General features: G+C 36.7%; 1 protein-coding gene across 2 annotated transcripts in view; it reads left to right on the top strand.

Moving 5' to 3' along the window:
* NRG3 (neuregulin 3) overlaps positions 1-23,033 on the top strand; it is a 423,949-nt gene that overhangs the window by 337,860 nt on the left and 63,056 nt on the right. The window contains exon 4 of one of the 2 annotated variants that reach the window (XM_061373773.1): positions 5,690-5,713. In XM_061373773.1, coding sequence (XP_061229757.1) covers positions 5,690-5,713 — 24 coding nt within the window. Of the gene's footprint in view, positions 1-5,686; positions 5,714-23,033 lie in introns of both variants that reach the window. The other variant, XM_061373772.1, reaches the window with a different exon arrangement.

The following is a 23,033-nucleotide window of genomic DNA, read 5'->3' as shown; positions in this document are numbered from 1 at the left end:
TCTGAAATGAAAAAATAGAATAAAATTTTGTGCTTTCTAATAACTGAGATTTGTAAAATGCATTGATACATGCAGGTGCTTTGTGGTTTTTTGATACTGAAAAACAAAACAAAACAAAAAAAAAAACCCACCAAGCTCTAAGAGCATTTGTTCGGTTTGCTAAGTCTGTAATTTCCAGTGGCTGTCCAAGAGAAAACAGGAGAAATGTACCCGTCTTACTAAATAGAGAAATCCCTTGTCCCATAATTCTATGTGCTCACATGCAAAATAAACCACAAAAAAAATAATATATTTGAGGATTCAGAAAATAATGTATTTTCATATGTATATGTAATTGGTTGCGGATTTAGCTTCATTAAATACACAAATAGGCTGATAACTGTGTGCTGCCAAACTTATAATAAAATGTAATGGATAAAACAGCAGCAATTTGTATCTTTAGTTAGTATCCTAATCCAGATGCTTTCTGAATCGAAGGCTTTTTCTTCATTTCAGAGCAAGTTTGATTGGTTTGATATTTACAAGTTAAACTTTGTGCTGTTACTTCAACCAGATAATCTGTTCAGAGTACTTGAGCTGTCCCTTGGTATCTTGCAGCACATTATTGCATTTTCTGTTCAAGACAATAATCTACCAAGGACAATTTAACAAATCTTATGAGTTTATTTGAAACGTTAAATGTCATTTGCAGAAGAAAATATTTTACTATTGCATTGATTTCCTAAAGCTGTCTCCTTTATAACAAAGTCAGACTATCCTTAGAACAGATGGAAGTGTCTGTAGTAGTCTACAATGAGTATTTTTATGTCCAAGGTTTTTGTTCTATAGATTTGTGAAATTAAAATGTTGAGTTTATATTTCTATTCATAGTATAGCTTAGAATGTACCTGGGATAATGAAACCTATCTTTAACTGAGGAAACAAATCTCCATGTTAAAACTAGACCATGTTGCCAAAACTCTGTCCAACTTGGCCTTGGACACTGCCAGGGATGGAGCATTTACCACTTCTTTGGGCAACCTGTTCCACCACTTCACCACCCTCACAATGAAGAACTTCCTCCTTATATCTAACCTAAACTTCCCCTGTTTTAGTTTAAACTCATTCCCCCTTGTCCTATCACTACAATCCCTGGTGAAGAGTCCCTCTCCGGTCTCCTTGTAGACTCCTTCATGGCAGGAGGGTTGGAACTAGGTGATCTTAAGGTCCTTTCCAATCCAAACCATTCTACGATTCTATGAGTAAAAAAAAAAAAGTCTTAACAAAACACAATCCAGACACGAGGCTTCATTTTCTTTGAGTGCAAATTTATCTTCTCTTGTGCTTGTTGTCAAGTATTCCCAGGTGTGTATGTTTTCATAAAGTATAAATTAAAATGGCTTTGATACTAGCAACAAATTCACACAGTGCAAGGACCATAAGGCACAGTATTTTCCCCACATCAACAACAAAATACAGAAATATTCGTAAAATAAAATATATCTAAGCTCCTAAGAAAATAACAATACCAGAAAGAAAGAATTTGCAATGACAAAAGTAAATTACAGTCACTTTATTTGGCTAATGAACCCATCTTGTGGAGCAGCACCCACTCTTCAGCATATTAACAGCTTTCATGTGCATTCTTGTTGAACTGAGACCTTAAAGAAACTGCATTGCTTGATGGTGAATTACTTCGCATTGCACTTGGTGTGTCCAAGGAAGTGCTCTGCAGGCAATTTATCATTTATGTATTACTACTATATAGCAGCACAGCAGTTCTTTGTTACGCTGTGGCATGGCATGGGTTAATATCTTATATTTTAGTGTTTAATTCAGTCTTAGGTCACTACCACAGCTTGCTTTCCCCCCTTTGCCTCTACTGTGCAGCTCGCACTGCCATGCTTGTCTTTCACATGGGCCTGCCAGGAGTTTCTTGCTGTTGTTAAGAGGGGGCAAAACCCATCTTCAAAATACATTTATTTTTGCCACAGCACCGAGAGTGGGAGTAACCACTGGGTTGATGTTTGGTCACCAGAAGGCAACTCAATGATGATCAGAACCTATTCCACGTGTTTCTCCCCATCCCACATTTCCTTGCTGCCAGCATGTGATGGGCACAGGGTGGGAAGAGCAGCCCTAAGAGCCCTGGGGACTCGTCTTGCCACTGTTTCCAGCAGGGGATTTTCTGACCCCTTTACCTGTATGGGAATCCAGACACTCCTGCTGGAAATGGCAAACTGCAGTGTAAAGCCTGTACTCCAAGACAGCCAGCATTCACTTTCTGCCTTCTGAAAACGTGTATGTGGGTCATGGAGGCAGTCTGTCCAGGGCCAGCTCAGGTAAGGGTTTGGGGTTGGAAGCAGTTGTCTTCTCTCCTTTTTCTATTTTTTTTCAGCTGCAAAGATATATGGGGTTTGGGTTTGTTCATGTTTTGTGGGGTTTTGTTGTTTTGGTTGGTTTGTCTTTTTCCTGTAGCTAGTGGAGTAGACATCTTAAAATGATAAAAATATTGAAAGCCAAAGAATGGGTATGATTAATGACTGGTGACGTTTCTTCTATGACCTTTCCCTGCCTAGTGTCCCCCATTCAACATGCTGAGTATTTGGTAAACACCATTGATGCAGGAGCCATATTTTTATTAAGGAAAACAAGTTTCAAAGTTAGGGTTTTGATAAGTTGTGAATGCAACTGAATTTCTGCAGTGAGGGGGAAAGGAAGAGAGCAATGTGAGTACATTCAGGCTCTTAATATGATTTTCTTTTTCCTTTTTGCTTCTGAAGTCTCAAAGCAGCTCAAGTAGTGTTGTTGTTCCTGGGATCAGAATGCCTTTTCTCTTTTAAACACAGAGGCTGACCCTCAAACCAGGGAGTGAGGGGAAGAACATGGAGAATGGTTGCATTATAGACTTTTTGCAGTTTTAAAAAGAGGAGAGGGAAGGAAAAGACAAACCACCAGCCATGGTTTATTGCATTTGAGTAGCACTTGCATGATACCTGATGGCGTGGAAGGCTTGTTGGCAATGTACAGTCCCAGAGGCACTGCTGTCGCCTGTGGTATTTCCCATTGTACATCCAGCAGGCTTCCAGCCAAGCTGCCTTTGCCACCTCCCAGCCACGGCTCTTCTGCTGCTGCTGGCTTTGGTGCAGCATCCATTCCCAAACAGAAAGGTGAGCACAGAGGCCAGCTCCCAGGCTTAGACACTGTTGCCGTTGTACAAGGGCTGCGCCAGTGCCAGCATGTGCTGAATCAGCAAGAATCGTAACTTTATTATTTTCTATTCCCGCATAGCTGTGAGAGCTTGTTGAGCTATGGTTAATGATATGAATTGGCAGCTTAGATATTTCAGTGTACAGGTTTATCTGAGTAGGTGTCCTTTCATCATAATCTGGGTAAATCAGCTTTACCAGCAGTATATACTATGGTGGTTGCTAAAGTTGCTTTTTTTCCATCTTTTTAAAAGAAAGGTGTATTTGCTATGCACTTTTTGAGAAGGTGGCTTTTAACCATGTTGGTGAACTCAGTGAGGAGATTGCAGACTGCAAATGGAAAACTGGCTAGCCCAGTTAGGAAAGGATTGTTTTTTCAGCTGTTCTAGATTGACTTAAAAAGATGATATTGAATGATCTCGATTAATGTGTGAATATCCTTAGCTCCTTGGAGAGCAGATTATGGTATTTCAGTAAGCAGTTGTTGACTGCCTCTTATTCCAGTCTATAGAAGGATGCAAGATGTGAATTTCACGCAGATAGTATCTGCAGATTTCACAGGTAGAGAAAATTAAAGAATAAAAAACAAATTACAAATCGCTGCATATAGTATGTTGAATGCAATTTTGGTATTTCTGATCTCATGTTCTTAGAAAAATTGCATCCCTGTGTCAAATGTACCAGGAATGTTTGTATGTGATGCTTATACATGAATTCAAGAAGATGAATTAGAAGACTGTAATGTGGAATACATCTATGTATGATTCTGACTCATGTATTTAATACCAAAAAGAAAGATTCATTTGGGTGTCACTAGACTTGCATAACATGTCTTTCCTAACATCACGCTGCTAAGATATTTATACCACATATCATCATCTTATGTTCTTTTCTTTTGAAATGCATATCGGGTCTTCTGAATGAAAATAAATGTCGAGTTTAGCAACTATTATATAGTTCTGTATTCTGAGTGAACTGGGCAAGCTGATGTTCAGTGCCCTCTACTGGAAGAATTCAAAGGTTTCAAAAGACAAATCCCTTCCGGCAATTTCAACAGAAAACCCAAATATTTCACATTCTCATCACAGGTACCAGAGCTGACAATTCATTAGATAATGAGTTTAAAATTATTCTTTTATGTTGGAAAATCTTCCTTTAACTTTTCTGTATCACTCTTAAGTGGGCTTTTGAAAGTTGCAGTACATTAGTTAATGGGACTGAGTGTTTCACACAGCTCCCAGTAGTATCTCCTAGATCCTTGTACGACCCAACACATCAGTCTTATTCTGTCTTTCTTGTAACACTCCTGCTCTTTGCCTACTGCATTCCTCTGCATACACTGCTGTTGGAAACTTTGGAAAAGTCATGTATTAATCTGTTCTGTATTAAGAAAATGTAACTATAACTTAAAAGAAAGATAGACACAATGGAAGTATTTTGCTTTTATTATATTTTAAAGGGGAAAAAATCTTCTTTGCTCTTTATAATGCAGATTATTACCTCCCCTGGAAAAACAAATTATTTAATGTCTCGTGTGAAACAGAACTGCATTTTGCAGCCTTTCTGAACAGCCTTCCACAGTTTCATTTTGGACTTGAAGCTACTATTCCTTACACACTCAGTTCTGAAAAGTCAGTTAGCGTTTTTTCTGTTGCTCTGTCCCTGCAGGATGGAAAGTTTGTTATTCTGTAACTGCCTGTCAACTTAAAAGTTCTTTCTATAAACTTTAAAATTAATAAGTTTTATATAAATTTAAACCTACTTTGAACTAAAACATCTGTTAGAGATATATACCCTAATTTGTCATGTGAAAAAGGGTCCTGAATATTTTGATCTCACATGAGGTAAATTCAGTCAATATTCTAAAAATGTTAACATTTTTGCTTCAGTTCTAAATGTGTTGAGATGACTGCATCATGTCAGTCAGATGGCTAAGTAGAGAACATGGCTGCTCTTTCCTGAAGTCAGAATTTCTGTTACACAAGAGATAGCAGTTTTGCAATCACATTGGGTGCAAGTGTGCTGTAGTGAGAGCTGCAACACTCTGCAAAGCCTTCCATTCATCTCTTTAGGTTTTGATCCCTGTCACGGAAAATGAAAGCAAGAACCTAAGTAATGACAGTAGTTAGCATGTTGAGAGGGGAGTTTCAGGAGAAAAAGAAAATGAAATTCCTATAGATAGCTGGCTTGAGACACTCAAGTCAAATATAAATACAGCAAGTAAAGGCGTTCATGTCCTTTGCAAATACACTTCTCTCTGTGACAGCTGAGTGTCCTGTATTCAAGTCTTAGGATTGCCCTTCGAAGAGAAGAGTTCTGCTTTTCTTTTTGATCAGTACCCACACAGTGGGGCCCTGACCCCACATTGTATTCTGCAGCTCTGCCATACAAATATTGAATGCTACCAGTGATGATAAAGGTGAAATCTGCAGTTTAGTCTATTTCTAACATTTTTGTCTCTTTTTTCTTCTTTCTTTTACATGCTTTCTTTGGTATAGCAGACCATTTAGGAATTGAATTCATGGGTAAGTTTTAATTTCTACTCCTTTTACTTGATCATATTTATCCCAAAGTGCATGGAAGTTAATGGGAAGACTTCCATGACCTACATCAGTGGATTTTGGATTTGGCTTCTATTATATTTACTGATTACATTTAAAGTTCTATAAAGGGTTTTGGTTGGTTTTTTTTTTTTTTTTTTGTTCACTGCCAGGTGCCTTAAAAGCTACATAATGTTGTTTTGGTATTTTATTGTTGTTTAATGAAACATAATATAAATATTATATTGCTATATAATGAGATTTGAGGAATAATATTTTATATGAGATTTTTTGAAAGATTTAATGTCTATTTGCATATAAAGGAAATTAAATTTTAAATTAGATTATTTTTTTCCTTCAGAATTTCATGTTTATTACAATGTTAAATGTAACTGTTTAATAAGAAACATTTCATTGGCTTTTAACAGACAAACCAGTGGGACATTTTTAAGAAAAAGGACAAATATCTGTGATTCTGTGAAATAAGTTAACTTCAGATTAGGAGAAAGCTAACACGGGAGTGAATAGTTGCTTCTTGTAATTTTGGAAAGGAAAAAATGATGTTGTATTGACTCAGATGCTGCCCTATAATGAGTTCATAGCCTGATGAAATGATAGGCTTAAATGGCACTGCTTCACCTCTCAGCTGGTGATTTGCGGAGAACACAGGTAATTTCCTCTATGAAGCCAAGGTGTGTTGTTAGCAGTTAGTGGACTGGTGCATCCTTTCTGTAAAAACAGTTTGCATAAGTCATTAAATATGGCTGAAAAATCCAATTCAAATTTATGTCAGAGTAATGAAAAAAAAATGTTTTTAACATGTCCTTTCCCTCTGTTCAGTTTTACTTATATTTTTAGATTTCAAAATTAAAAATATGGTAGCCTAGTCATTGTAACTGGTAATACAGAGATTTTGTTGAATATAAGTTGTCATGAAACCAATATGGTGATGTGTATTAGCTGTGTGGCAGGCTGCATCAACAGGAGGATAGCCAGTAGGTTGAGGAATTTTTTTCCTACTGTTTTTGGACTTGTGTGGCATACATATAGTACAGTTATCCCTAGAGAGCAGTTCTCTCTAGAGAACTGTTCCACGATCTCCAAAAGTTTAGTGTTTCACTTCACTTTATATAAAACTTCAAAAGTACTGGTGGAATTGATGCAAGTGTTTTCACAGACTTAAATAGACAAGCACAACTGGAAAATGGTTACTATAAAGGCTCTGCATATATCCCAGTTTTACTGCTTAACTTAAATTGTATGCAGAAGTCTTGAAGCATACAAATTGAAGGACAAGCATATACATAAAAGAAACAAGGAATATATGTAGGGTACTTAGAGTGAGTCTTTCCATAGGAAGTGGGAAAGTGTTACCCAGGAGGCAAAGCTAAATTATTTTAACTTTATTATGAGTATTTTAGTTTTCTTGTTGATTTTTTTTTTTTTTGACATCTCTTTAAAGCTTGAAATAAAGCCAGTCCCTGAAGTCTTGCCTCAGGGTTGTCTTCTTATATGAGTAGCTTTGTGATTGTCTTATTTAATATTGAAACAGACCTTAATGGTAGAGAAACTAATGAAATCTTGTGTCTCAAGCCTGTAAATATTAAGACAGCAGTCTAAAATGAGGATTGAGATGGTTTTCTGTGTGCTAGAAAAAAGCAAGTTCCAGAATCATATGCAAAAGTGAAATGTTTCTGCTTCTTAAAACCTCCTCCAGTCTTTTAGAATAATTACTTTGGAAGTGTAAGCACATACAGAATTATTACTGCACTCATAGCAAAGAGCCCATCCCTGCCCTGTATACAGAGAGATCAGGTGACAATATGCTTATCAAATTAGGGCCACTCATACAAAGCCTGTCTCATGAGCTTACTTCCGTGCTATAGAAAATAATTGCAATTAGTGGGAAGAGCATTTTCCAGTTATGGAAAATAGCAGCATATAGATGCTGCGGAGCTTAGTCTTGTTTGTATGTGATCCAGGGAACTCTCTTTGCAATGTTTTCATTGCATTTGTGGGTTTAGTTGCCTTAAGAATTCCATTCCCATCATAATTTTCCAGAAGTATTGCCTGAAAACTATATAAGCCTGGATTCCCAAGGAAGGTTGAACTCCTTCCACAGTAGGTAGAGCTAAAATGTCATGTATGTGGGAACATCTGTCTATACAGGTGCTCCAGGGGACAGTTGAGATGCACACTAACTACATATGTAGTTTAATGTACATTTGCCAAGGGAAGTAGATGGGATCCTGTTGGGGATCTATCCTCTCTGAATTTTGTATGCTTTTGTGAACCACTTGATACACTGTCTTCCTCAACAATCTCCTGTGGCAGCCAGTTCCAGAGCTCAGAAGTTAAAGGCTGTGTACATTGCTTTTTTATTACCTGTTGAAATCCACTTCTTGCCAGATCCTTAGCTGTCACATGCAGGACTCGTTGAACAACAGTTATGCATTCAGTTTATCTACTACACTGACTGTTGTATTAACCACTGTCATGTTCTCACACTCTCTTCCCATTTTAGATAATGTCAGGTTATGTTCCATACAACACTTAATATTGTGCCTTCTCAGACATGAATACCTGATACTTTAATATTGTTGCTGGTTTTGTTTTGCAGTATCTGTTTCTTTGTATGTGTAGTAGAGCTAAATGCAGGGATAATACGGTGGCATATCTGTTTTAAAATGTTTCAAATATAACAATGTATGGTTCAGATATATGCAGGTGCAGCTTTTCTTAAATTAAATGAAAGTCAAGTATTTGTTCAAGGGATAGTATGTCCTTAAAAATTTTAAGTGTTGTGATCAGAGTGGCCCAGCCTTGTGAAATTTCTGTGATAAGGAAACGGTTTACACTTCTAGTACCTCAGGGAAACAGAAAAAAAGAACGAAGTCTTGTGTTTGATACTCGTGAGAGCTAGATTCAATTTCCCTCTGGTGTGATCTTCTGGAAGAGGCTTTGGGCAAGATATTTTAATCTCTCTGTGCCTTAGATTCTTAGTTACAATAATTTTTGTCAAGCTTTCTGCATTTAGATTCCTTAGCAATCTGTGGAATATCTTTCAGTAGGGTGTAACACGCAAATGTATGTCTTCCTTACAAGAGGGTGCAGACTTTGCTGCCTCCTTGCCTTTGCTCCCTGGTTCCTTGCAAGAGAGCACAGCAGTGCGTGGGAGAATAATGCACTGCTCGCGCAGGAGCACAGTACCCCTGTTGTGGATTGGTGAACACGTCTGCATGGTTCCCACTGTCTCACCAATGATAATACATGCAATTTGATTTAAATTTCCAACACAAAGGTAAGTAAATGCTATCGCATTGTTCCTACAAACTAGAAATCTACTTGTATTCACAGTTTCATGTCAATTGAAAACAGACTGGGTGTTGGTAATGCTCATGTGAGGCAGCAAGTTTGTAAAAAAGGAGAGGTTGAAAGAAGCAGCTTTTATTCAGTGAGAAGACTTAAGTGATGTACTGTTAGCATTAGATAGCGTGGTGATATGAGTTTTTTGACCCAAGTGGTTAACTGCACTTCGGAGCTGAATAGTTTATTTTTGTCTGGTGCAAAATGTGATGATGAAGCTGAATAGCTTGTGATACCCAGCATGGGTGACCAGGTTACTTTGGTGCAACAGGTAGTATTTAAAAGCTGAGTTGTGGATACTGACATCTTGATGCAGTGAAATTGTTGTTTTAACTGCCATATTCAAGGAGATGCAAAGGCCTGAGGGTGATCTTTGGACATAAGCATTCTGGGCAAAGAGTCAGTGCCCAAGACAAGGAGTCACCAGTTTTACTTATTTCTTACGCTAAGAATGAGTAAAGATTTTAAGGGATGAAATGTGAAGGTGAGTTGGTATTGGAATAACCTGCTACACCACGTGAACAAACAAGACTATTTCAGCAATAGACCTACACCACTTCATCTGATGATCCAGGATCTTTATCTTTTGTTCTGTAGCAGTAATTTACAGTGAACACAGTTGAAAATAAAATGCCTTAAGAAAGTGCAACAGGCAGGTTGCTACAGTTTTGGTGGAAATAGTCATTACATGAGACAGTCCTCATCCTTAGGCTGCTTAGCAGTTAAACCTGTATCAGTGGTGTAAACAATTATGATGTGATAACCTGAATCTCCCCATGTGTGAACTGCAAAAATAATACTTGCTGTATTTATTATATTTAAATAAAGTTGCTATATTTAGTTGCTACTTTTACCTTGCTGATACTTAGGCCTTACACAGGAAATAAATATTTTTCCTTAGAACTAATTATCTTTTCTGGAAAAAGCAGAGCAGTTTGACTGGAGTCAGTTGAGTATGAATAAAATATAATATCCTTGTAAGTGGTTAATCATTAAATACTATTTAATTGAACAGAACAATAAAGTAACTCAAGAATGAGATCCTATTAAAATTTATATATCTCCTTGCAAAGATTACAATGTGAAATGTATTAAATTTTCCATATTCTGAGAATTTGTTAATACTGCAGAAGATGGTGCACCCTTTATTTTCACTCTGCTGGTTCTCACTGCCTCCTCATTGTGCTTAGACAGTTGTATGCCTAAGACTCCAGGAATACCTGATCCAGTTAACTAAATTAACTCTGTGGCCTTGTGTCATGTACTGCACCAGATGCATTTTGATTTCTCCAAATGGTGGAAGTTGGTTTTGCTGATGGGCAGCGTAAGCAAAACTGCAACAATTTAGTATTTTTCCTCTTTGTGAAGAAAAAGAAAAGAAAAGAAGAGGCTAAGTTCATTAGTTCCTTCACAGCTCACAGAATGTGCAGCTGGTAAGCTGTCCTCTGAAACACAATGTCTTGTAGCAGCAAACAGACAATGAAGATAAATAACCAGTGTTTGCAAGGATGGTCCTAGCCTTTGTTACTATTTAGCAGCTCTTATCTGTTATAAAAACCCTGTAACACTACTGTCCTAAGTGGAAGAGAGGATGAATGTTCAATTACATGAGCAAAGAATGTACATGTTCTAAAGGACATATGTTTAAAAATAAAGTTCAGTTTTCCATCTGTTCCTTTTTTAAAAATATGAAGCAGATAGATCCTTTTCTGGTAATATGGCACACCGACATTTTTTTAGGCTCCTGCTTACACAAAATTATTATTAGATATTCTCATCCCAATTATCCTTCTGTACTATCAAAGCATATCTGTCTAATAATTATATTGTTATTCATAAGCATCTAAAATATTTCATCTTCATATATCATTATAAATAAATATATACATATTTACTCCTTCAGTAAATTTCTGAAGAACCAAGAGGGGCTATTCTGATAGGCATTGATACTTGTAATGTTTACTACCATTGTCATTGCTCCTTGAATCCCTTTGTGCTTCATGTCACCCCAAATTTTCATTACCTTCTGATTTTACATTTTCAAACTTAGTAAAAGCTTTGCTCTTGGGACCTTGTCTTTCTGTTTGCTTTGTGAAATACCTGTCCTTTTTAAGTAAGCTGCAAAATAACAATAGTATCCTGAGGCCTAAGATGGCTTTAGATCTCCAGCACTTTCCATGGGATTCTTTTAGCTGGTAAGAAGAATCATCTCTAGCGAAGAGAGACATGAGCATCAGAACAGAGAGCCTTACAGAAACAGCTGATGTCTGTGTGCTATAAGAGTCATGGATGAAGCAGAGATTCCTCAGAGGCTGGAGGAAGCTCTGCCAGTGGTTGTGTCTGTTTAGGAAAACTCATCTCTTCAGTGAAAGTCAACGTGCACCTGCTGAACATGTTGCAGGTTGCCTTACAACATCTTGGCTCATTTTGGGGGATATGTTTTGCTTTATGGGAAGGAGAGAGTTATCTGTTTTGTGGCCTAGATACCATCTTGTTCCAGTGCTACCATGTGTACTTTTATTGGTATGTCATTTTCCCAATTTATCTGCATTTTCTGTATTGGCAATGAGCTGGGTTGGATTAACTTGTGTAATTTTTAAAAAGCAAGATTAAGATTTACTCTGCGGTTAATTTGTAAGTGCTGTTAATTGCCTATAGTGCTTTATCAAAACAGTAATGCTGTGAACTGTGTGCAAAAAAATGATTAAATAATGTTGATATATGTAACTTACTCTGGTGACCTTCCTCTGTGTTTGGTTTCTTCTTCTTTCTCTAACCGAAGTTCATAAAACTGACTGGGTTGGAAAAGACCTTCAGATCATCAAGTCCAACCGTTACCCTAGGACTGCCAAGTCCATCACTAAACCATGTCACTGGGTGCCTCATCTACACATTTTTTGAACACTACCAAGGATGGTGACTCCACCACTTCCCTGGGAAGCCTATTCCAATGCCTGAACACCTTTTTGGTTAAGAGTTTTTTCCCTGCATCCAGTCTAAGCCACCCCTGGTGCACCTTGAGGCCATTAACCTCTTGGCCTACCACTTGTTACTTGGAAGAAAAGGCCAGACACCTCCTCTCTCTATCTTCCTTTCTACTCTTGTTAGGAACAAAAGTTACTAACCATTTGTGATGGAATTTATGGAAACTAAAAAAAAAAAAAAATTAAAAATGATAACACTATGTTGACAAGTTTATAAAGCAAGAATTAGTCTACTTTTCCCTGTTTTGCTGGGGCTGGGTTAGGAGGGCTCTAGTTGCATTATGCAGATGTCAGTCTGAAAAAGTGGGTGTGTATCATCAGTAATGCTGCATATAACCATTAGTCTGTCACAGCCAAGTGAATGTGTACTGCATATCCTTATGTGCTGATCATGGGGCACTAGTAAGGTCAAAGTGTTATCTGTGGATTAGAAAAAAAGAATTTGTGAAACCTTAAAAATGGATACAAACTTTCAGGTAAGTTTCCATTTGAAACCTATTACCAGCAACAAACCTCTTCTGTATGGTGATGGTTTCAAAGAACATTCATGTTCTGTTGTCACCTTGGTGAGAAAGGATCTGTGCTTCAAGGCTGAATTTCAATTGAGGACACAGCATCTCATTTGCATACAGAGGGGCTTTGCTGTATGTATGTTTGTCTACGTTAAGTTGTGTGTACATTCTGGTTTGGGATTTGGCATGTGTCCCAGGTTCCTGCATGGCTGGTGTATCTCAGAGATAAACACTTTTCATCATGAAATACAGGTAATTGGATGACATAAACACTGAACAGACAGCTGTGTATTTAAATGTGACCTTATACCCAGTCAGTGTTGTAACCTGCATTTTGAATGTGGTATTTAGGTAAATGCTTTGCTGAGGTTGAGGAATTGCTAAAACTGACACCACACAGGTATGTTAATGAAACTTAATGACTTGCAATGTTGAGATTTTACTCTTGGCCTTTTTTGGGCTCAGCTGCAGTTTAACCAGATGCAAAGATACGTAGACAATGACTTGCACATATTGTACACTACTAAAATGAGCCTAGATGGACAAAAGCGATACCTGCATGTCACAAGTGGTGGTAGAGACAGCTGCCAGAAGACTTACCAGTGAGAGTTTTTATCTCTAATTGAGAGGGGATTTGGGAGGAGGCTTCCAAGTAGTAAGTACAATCCAGACGTGCCCATGTGAATGTGGAATTCATTTTTAAGGTATCAGGGGGTGGAGGGTTGTTAGTAGAAAGTTGCTTACTGTGTACTGAAGTTATCTTGCTACCAGAAAAAAAGGCTCCAAATGCTCTAGCTATGCCATGTTTATGCAGCCACCATGAACTGATGTTACTTTGTCCTTCCCTACTTGGAGGTGTTATGTAAATGTCAAGTTTTATTCAGTAAATGATGCAAGGATTCAGAAAGCAGAAGGTAAGTATCACAATAAATGTTCCATGATGGTGGTGTGCTTGTAATGCATATTATGGTTCTATAGAAAAATTGATGTTTCTGACAGTGAACTATAACTTTGTGTCCTCTATGCCTAGAATGAGTAGAGACAGTGCCCTGCCAGTAATTGCTGGAAGCAGAGGAAAAGGGTAAGCAGTGTGGAAAAATTGATCATGTGCTATGTAGAGCACTAAATTATTTTTTTCATGTACTTCCTTTTCTTTTCTTTTGCAGGAGCTGTAAGATACTGGTACGTGGAGAAGTGCACAGATATCATTCCTACTCTGGCTGATTGCTTTTAATAAAGTTATTTCTGTGATAATTGAAAACTGTCTTATGATCCCATTTCATGTCTCCATCAGCATCAGCTTATCCTCATTTCAAAATTAACCTGTCTATGCTGAAAAACAGTTTGTCCAGTTACCCAGGATATCTCTCCTTATCTACTTCTGATTAGACAGCACAGCAGTTATCTGAGAAACAAGCCTGAGTAGCAGAAAAGGAGGGAGGGGGGAAGAGAAACAAGTAGTATGTATTAGTATGCATGTATTGTGTGCTGAATTCCTAATAACAGTTTAAATAATCACAGAATTTCAAACTATTGCGTGCAGATGACAGATGAGCTTTTCTGTTTACCAGTGCTGACCATTCATCTTTGAATGGTGAAATTAATGGCCATGAGTTATTTTCACTTAGTATGGTTTCAGAATTTTAAGACACCATTTGGATCATGTTCATGTAGTTTAGTAGTAAAACTAGTAGTTTAGTAGTAAATATAGCTGTGGTTTTATTGTATCATTCATCCAGTAATTCTCATGTGTATTAATATGACCCTTTTTTATTTTTATGATAAGTTAATTAGGTACTACTCCATGCCGATATTAGCAAGTAAACTCTATTGCAATATAGTATTACTGTATGGTTATTCTTTCAGGTATCTTGGTATTTAACGTTCAAATAGAAAGGAAAATCAAAATGGAAATATAAAAACCTGGTAAGGAGCGTAAAATGTGACAGTATTAAAATATTCATCCGAATTAACAGAAACTGTTTAACATCTTCACTATTTGACAGGGAAATAAAATATAAAAAAACCCCACTCAGAACAGATAGAGAAGAGCTAGACAAAATTAATTAGACAAAGCAGTTTGTAGAGGATATGGAAATAAGAGATAGTTTATTTACACTTAAGAGCATTAGTACTTCTCTTGGTAGTTTCCCAAACATTGCTGTTAACAGCTAAAACTGTAAGTTGTTTCCATCATTGAAATAATGACCTTAGTCTCCAAATGTACAAGCTTTTAAGTCATGAGAACATGGAGTTAAATTGACTGAAAAATTTCCGTACTACAATGCCAAATGGTGCCCTGCCTAAGCCTTAAGGCCCATCACGTGCAGTGGCCAGTTTCACTGGAATCCTTCTTGCCAGTCTGCGTGGCATGGGATAAGCGCCAAGTTCTTCGGTTCTGTAAAGACTTAAGTATCTTTGTGCAAGCCAAGAATGCTTTAAATAGATGCCTACAAAACTTTGGATATTTTCAGAGTGCTAGTTGACTGGACATTTGAAGACTTGCAATATTGAACTTAGTAAAGGTTACTTTTATCTTACTCATGATTTCTGACTAAAATACACATCAGAGTGAATAGATATTTCAATATATAATTTCTGTTGTTTCTAGTATGATCTACAGTTCTTAAAATCAAGATCGAGTGTGTGACTTGATTCATACATGAAACGAGTTTGTTCTTTTCCTGATTGGCTTCAAATCATCCTGAACTGAAAACAAAAATCCCTCAGCAACAGTCAAAAACCTAGCATGTATAACTAATTTTGTGTAACTGTGCAGCTAGGACTATCTAACTTTACTCTTGCACTTTCATTCTTCTTCTCCCTGCCCTTTCTCTTTTGGACACACCTCATTGTTTTCTTTTTTATATTCTCTTGCATACTTTCCTTTTCTATTAGTTTCACGAGTTTACTGATCAGTGCGTGTTGCTGCTTACATATATTTGTATGGGATATTCATGAAAAGTGTCAGCTACTCCATTTTCTGTATTTATCCTACGCTGTGCTCATTGCTCTCATTCAACTAACTTAAATTTTTTTTCAGGATGAGGATGATTTACTTCTGCTGAGAAAAATTTAGATGTCTTTTGTGTCATATTCTTTCACTCTGTAAGGTAGAGTCTATATACTGAATATAAAGCCAGCTGTGTTGGACATTTTGTACATTACAATGGACTGACAGTGTAGACCTTTAAAATTGTTGAGCTATAAATAGTTGCATGAAGTGCATTGTTAAAATGTGCAGCATAAAATAAAACAAAAACACTTTACTAAATTCAAATTAATAACTTGCCTTAGTGAGAATAACACTGTGACTCCTGCTGATTTTGCTGCATGAAGTTGCTTTATGCTTCTGTAATTTGGGTAACGTGCTTAAGGCAAAACCAAGAAAGTGTCCTCAGTTAACTGTTCATTTAATGAGTGATGAACATAAAATCACCAAAACAAGTTGACATTTTATTTCAGTCATTTTTCTTGTAAATCTCTTTAGCCTGCTTTTAAAGTTTCTCTTGCCTGATGGAGAATCTCTTTTCAAGGTAGTGTAGTACCAGAGCATTCTTTCAATTGATAGTGAATCTTGTCTTGAAATAAGATGGCTGACCATTAGTGGGAAAAGGTGAGTGAATCCTATATAAATATTATAGATAAAAATCAATCCATTTTTAATTAATTTATTTCAAGAAGTGACCTCAGAGTGAATTGACGAGAAAAGGTGGAAAACCTCAACAAAGATACAGAAGTTCTGGGATTATTAGTTGTTTGCTGAATACGACCAGTGATTTGCAAAAACTATGTTGAAAAGGCAATATCTTACTTCTCAGTGTTGGGTCAAAATTTCATAATTGGTTGTGATGAAATTGGCATGGATAGGGGACATCTGAAAGATGATTAAAATGCATGCCTTTTCATTGGTGCAGCTTTATTCAGCTGTTACGGCAAGTGTTCTATCAAGGGTGAGTGATGTAATATGGCTGGTTTGCTTCTTCAAGTGAATTGTCATTTTTTTTCTGTATTTCTTAGGACTCAGTAGTATTCATGTATCAGCTATTTTTATCATTTCATTGTCTCAATACTTTATGGATTGGAATTAACATCTGCAGGACATGAATCAGTTTGGTAATCATCCCGTTCAGTCTGCTCATTAGTGTGCAGTGAGGAACTAACAGTCCTTGTGCAAAGAATACTGAGAATCACCTTGAAGTTTGCAGCTGTAACTTTTATTGTGACAAACTGCCTTGTGAATTTAGGATTGAAATGTGCTCTGAATACCTTACTGCATGTCTAGCCTGTGTTCCTGGATTCCGGTGCGTCTCACACGTGCAGCAAAAACAGGGACATAGTCTGATCTGTGTACCTTTTTGTTATTGTGAAGAATGTGGTAGGAAAAGAAGTCACTTTTTCGGAAGCTCATTCCCCGGCCCCTCTCCCCCAAAATATGCTTAATTTACCCGTTTTTTAAATATAAATTTAAAGCTTTAATATAAATTTGTAGAGTTTCTTCTCTTAATAAATATGCTAACAGAAAAATCATTAAAATACTAGCACATTATTCACTTGACTTAGAATTATCTTCTCCTAAATACATCCCATGATGTAATATTACTGTTTTCTCCCATTCTATACTGCTTATTCTTTGTAATATCAAGATGTACACCATCAATCTTTTAATTTATTTTTTGTCATCTTTATTGCTTGCTCATTCTCTTTGGTATTTTCATCTTATCCTTCATTCCTTTTCTCTCAGTGTTCTAAAAAATATTGATGATTGTGCTGGTAGCACAGCTGTGCTGATAGACCTCCTTGCAAGGTCTTCTGCTGTTCAAAGGTTTTTTTCCTTCTATTTTTCATTGTTTGGCACATCTCTGTTTGCAGCCATCTCTTATTCCCTGATTAATTTGGTATTGCTATTACTTCTGCTGTTCATGTTATCTTTTTTTTCCTAGCAAAAGTCGGTAAAGTTAAATTTTCTGAATTATTCACAAGCCCATATATGAACACCTGCATCTATTATTCAGAACTTCTTATTTTATTTCTTTTATACTAGAGCCTAAATCCTCTTTTATAATTCAATTATAATTGTTGACCTTCAGTATTTTCAGGGTTCTTTTTGGCAATCTCCCATTTATCTCCAAGGTCCCAACAGTCTTTTAGTTATTTGCGATGAGCGCTGCTGTGCAAGGAGCTACATACTTGTTCAAATAATTTAGAGGATCCCTTTCCTCTTTGCTGACTGTTATTAATCATGAACCTCCCTGTGCAATATATTTGAAGTGGCTCCTGGTCTATATTATTTTTTAGCTATTAAATATTATTTACTAGCATACATATCTTTTTTTACCTAATCCTTAATCTTTTATCTGAGAATATTACTTGGTAGTTATTCCCCTTTTAAATTTAAAGAGGTAGTAATGAAAAAAATAATACTATTTTCTTTTGCTTGATGTCATCTGTTTTGCTCCCTCATGTACTACTTTATTTCTGTTCCATGCTTGTCTGAAACTTCTGTCCCCTAGAACACTAGTTGGTGTGCCGTAAGTCTTCCTGTTTAGAAAGTATTTGTACAGTGGAAGTCACAGAGCCACTGAATAATTTGGAGTGGAACCTGAAGACCTGAATGCCTTTAGTCCAGCCTGAGGTCAAAACAGGGTCAGCTCAGGTGGCTCTAGGCTGCTCAGGGCTTTATCCAGCTTAGTCTGCACAAGTCCTCCAGGCAACCTGTTCCAATACTCGACTGTCCTAATGATAAAAGATTTCTCTTCTATCCAGTTAAAATGTATCATTTTAATTTATTACTTGTGTAGAAATATTTTGGTATTTAGATATTAAATTCTATGCTTATTGTTGTGCTTTGGTAGGTCAAAAAGGAGTACCCAGTTATAGAAGTGCCAGGAATAGTAGGGTTCACCATCAATTCATTCATATTCTTTAAAGGACTTTTGGGTCTAGTGCAGCAGAATTAGAAACTGTTTGAAACAGCTTCAGCAGTGCAGTCTAATCTTCAAAAAGCCTTAGTAAAAGAGTTACAAACTCTAGAGCATACCATCAAAATAAGTTTGAAAATATATTCAAAGCACAGGCCTAGCTTTAGAAAAATGCACAAGTGCTTTTATTGATAGCCATATACTTTTGCAATAGCCTGAAACAGGAGAATGTCCATGAAGGGTCGATTAAGTCAGGATTGACTCATGATTCAGTGTTGAAAATCTGATAGGCTTGTTTTTGATTGCTCTTGTGCTGTTTTCTTCCTAATGTCATCTATATTTAAATTACTTTAATTGTATTGTATATTCCAAATTGAAGAACTTTAAGAGAATTTTGATAACTTTTAAAATAATTAAAATGCCTTTTTTATATAATATTTCTATGTTCATATGTTACTCATCTTTCTGTTTCAGTGAATATATGCATAGTAAATATGACAGTAGTATTATTAAAATGTTTTCCATAAAATATTTTATTGCATCATTCTTCTTTTTATGGTGAATGGTGGCAGTGAACAAGCAACTCAATAAATCCAAGTGAAGTTAATAGAGTATTCTTTCTTTTCTGGTGTTTCTATGACAACCAAAAGGAAGAAGAGACTAATGAACTCCTTTCAGGGACACTTTTCCTTTCCTGCATTATTTTACATATTAGACAAACTTCTTTTTAAAACACTTTTCATAAAGATGCCTATAAAACCACAGTTTTATTATTAAGTATGATTATTATTTCATTATATCATTCTGGTAGTACCCAAAAGCGCTAGTCACTTCCCAAGCAAAACAAGGGGCGTGAATGTACACTCTGCACCAACCTAAGAAACAAACACAAGAGGTAAAAAAGTGTGTCAAGTTGGATAAGACAATAGGCTATAAGCTGCCTTTTGTACGCTGCTGATCCTACTGCCAGTATGAGAATATTGCAATGCTCTGGGTTAGGTTGCACAGATATACTCATGAAAGTGAACATACTTGGTTTTAACCTGGCATAAGAATGCATATTGGCTATAAGCTTGAGAATTACTAGTACAAGTGAAATAGGTTGTGAGATCAAATAGTAGTAGCTGAAAATATACTGAAATATGACAGATGCAAAACTTGACTTCTAAAATACCTTAAGATCACCTTATGGGTGATCACTGTGTCATTCTGCATTGATAAGACTTAACAACCTGTACATTTCCACATTCATACCATTTGCTATCTTGTTTGCATTCAAGATGGTGGTGTAATTGCTCACTTTTGTAACAGAAGAGGTGGGTAACACAGCATTCCACTGATGAAGTGAAATGGTAATGCAGCTTCAAGGAGTCATCAGAAATACTAGCTGCCATCCATTTCCAAAACCACACGATAACAGAAGGATATCTTTATACTTTGGGACACATTTCTGTAGTCACTTAAAAGTGGTATATAAATCAGGAATGCTGTTTTACAGGAGTGATTGAGAATGTTTTTTAGTTCATTGTACAGTCTTGACAGATCAGTTTGGGCTTTTTAACACTCTGCAGCTCCCAGCACTGTGGATTTGCTACTGCAAACATGTTCATAATGTGTTGTAGAATCTATTGATAGCATACTAACTTATGCAGCTGGAAGTACAATAGTACAAAAATCAACCTGATTAAGTTTTTTTTAATGTGCTTTAGATAGTCTTGAACACTTATGATTTGAACCAGTATTAAACTGATGATTATTTTGAGATTATTTTAGTAAGAGTGGGTTATGGAAGTAAATATGCTCTGAAGAAGAAAATATTTTTTTGTAAATGAAGGATAAGAAACTTGGGAAATCTGTTTCAGCTGCTTAAAGGGAAACAGTTTTACAAATTTGAAATTCAAAAGAATGCTATCAAATATTTTGATGCCTTAAAAACGTATTTCCCCTTAACCATGATAGGCAGTTAAAAGGCAGAAAATAATGTTTTTTCCTCTGTTTTTTTTTTATCTCTTTCTGTGTCATAGATGTTGATTTTTTTCCCCCGCATCATTTAACTATGTTTCAGTCACTAAGCAGTCTGAATACAACTCTGTGAGTTTTTTTAGTTAGCCACCCAAAAAAATCGTAGAAGATCTTTCCATTTTGGAAGCCAAAGGTAACCTTTTATGCTTTTAATGACTAACTGTATGCTAGATTTGGTCGGGTTTTTTAAGAAAAGTTTGTCCTGCAATTTGGTAGAGATATTTGATGGTACAAAACTCTTGCCATCTTCAATCATAGCTGACCTGTTCCTGTGTGAGAATAGCAGAGAGCAGTATGTCAAAGGCTGTAGTAATCGCCTACGCAGCAGAGGGCTGCCAGCTTGTAGCCAGTGTTTCCATCAGGTTCAATGAAAAGGTGAGCTATTAGAGTTGCACAGGTGAGAAAAGAAACAGAATTGCAGGTAGGGATGAATAGAATGAATGATGGGAGAAACAGATAAAGAATATTGACTGTAATTTTACATTCTAACCAGGAAGAAATCAATCTATTTTTGAAGAGTTTGGTTCTACTGTGTTCCTGGATATGATAAAGTGCATGGTTGAAAACTGATTTGAAACTGTATAGCTGGTGAACAAAAGTCATTTCAGATAACGTGCTCTCATTTAAAAATTGTCTCTGAAATGAATATAAGTGATTAAAAGAAAATATATATCAAAATCATAATTCTGTGACCCAGGTACCACAATAGATTCAAACTTACTTTCGTAATAATAATATCCAAGAAGTACCATAATTGTGATTTGTGTATGTAACCTGGTATGCATATTTTTTTATTATTTTACCTGTCAACAGAGCTTCCTTCTACTCTGGTAGGGGGTTGAAAGATGTAACCTGTAAGTGAATCTCTATCTTACAAAAATTAAAGTGGGTAACTGTATCGATACGTGACTGTATTAGATGAAGCAAAGCTTAATTCCTAACAGGAAATCTCAGAAGAATCAGTTCTAATGAATTAAAATATCATTGAACTAAAATGAAATGAAGTTTTTAATGGAAAATAACTGAACTCATTAATATTTTTTTTCTGTGAAAATACCTAAATCAGATATCTAGAGTATAGATTCCTTTTCTGTTTTCCTATTCTGGTTTCATTTTTTGCTAAAGCATCTACACAAACATTTAATGCTAGTCACATTTTTTTCATTTGAGTTATACACAAACACACAGAAAAATCCTATACTGTCATTCTAATCCAACCTACTGAGCTAATCCTGCATCACCTAATAACACATCCCGTTTGTCCAGGCACAATAATAACAATTTATGAAAGTACATTTTCTTTCACTTAAAAATGCTGTTAATATGGACAATCATGTGATGGATGCTCTGCTTCTTTCTTTCTCTGCGCAGAAAGCAGAAAAGAAACATTTCAGGTTGTCGTGGTTTAACCCCAACCAGACAGCTTTCACTCACTCACTCTCCCCCTTTCTTGCCCTCCCCCTACTCCTGGAGGGACGGAGAGGAGAACCAGAAAGAATGCAACTCCCACGGGTTGAGATAAGAACAGTTTAGTAACTAAGGTATAACACAAATCACTACTGCTACCACCAATAATAGTAATGAGAAAGGAAATAACAAGGGAAGAGAATACAACACCCCATCACCAGCTGACCGATAACTCGCTCCCCCCAGCCCGACCAAGCACCAACTGATACCTCCTCCAACCCTGCAGTCCCTCCTAGCCCTTCCGGGTAACTCTCAGTTACCTCCTGGGCATGACGTACTGTAGTATTGAATACCTCTTTGGTCAGTTTGGGTCAGGTGTCCTGTCTCTGCTTCCTCCCAGCTTCCCTCCTCCCTGGCAGAGCATGAGGCCCACAAAGTCCTTGGCCAAACCAAAACATCATTGTTTTTCAGCTCTGTTCCCAGCTGAAAGTCAAAACACAGCAAAACACAGCACTGCACCAGCTACCAAGAAAGAGAAAAATGACTGCCACTGCTAAACCCAGGACGCAGGTCGTCTACTACTATGCAGTATTACAAAGGAAAATGGTTTCTTACTGTAAATTCTGTCATCCTCTGTTAATAAGTTTTTTATTACTCTAAAAATCATTTGCTGTTAGTCTAAAGATCTAAAGTACCACGGAGGTAAGAGATTATTCAATTCATTGTTTTAATGTTGTTGAATTAGAAGACTTTAATTACTAGGTTGAATGAATCATACATACGTCATTACTAGAGAAAGTCTTATCCTTCCACTGTGATGTTTGGCCATAGTGTGATAGCTATAACTAAAAATTTACTTCCCTCTCTGAGAGGGCTGATGTGAAAACAACCTACTGATACAGGGATGCCTTTTGATTTTTAGAGGACTTCGTAGAAGGGTTTGCAATTACTTAACAATACCCACCTGCTTTTTGGGGTGCCTTTTTATGCCCCCCCCAAGTGCTTCCCTGAGGCCAAGTGCACATATGCTCAGCAGCTTTCTGGCATCCCCCTGCCAAATGCAGCTCTTGCCACATATTTCTATGGTGTAAAA

This window comes from Neopsephotus bourkii, unplaced genomic scaffold (assembly GCF_033783945.1).
Source record: "Neopsephotus bourkii isolate Nb327-2 ecotype Australia unplaced genomic scaffold, CSIRO-AGI_Nbou_v1 NB_1634, whole genome shotgun sequence".
Lineage (NCBI taxonomy): Eukaryota > Metazoa > Chordata > Aves > Psittaciformes > Psittacidae > Neopsephotus > Neopsephotus bourkii.
This window is presented reverse-complemented; position numbering and strand designations above follow the sequence as displayed.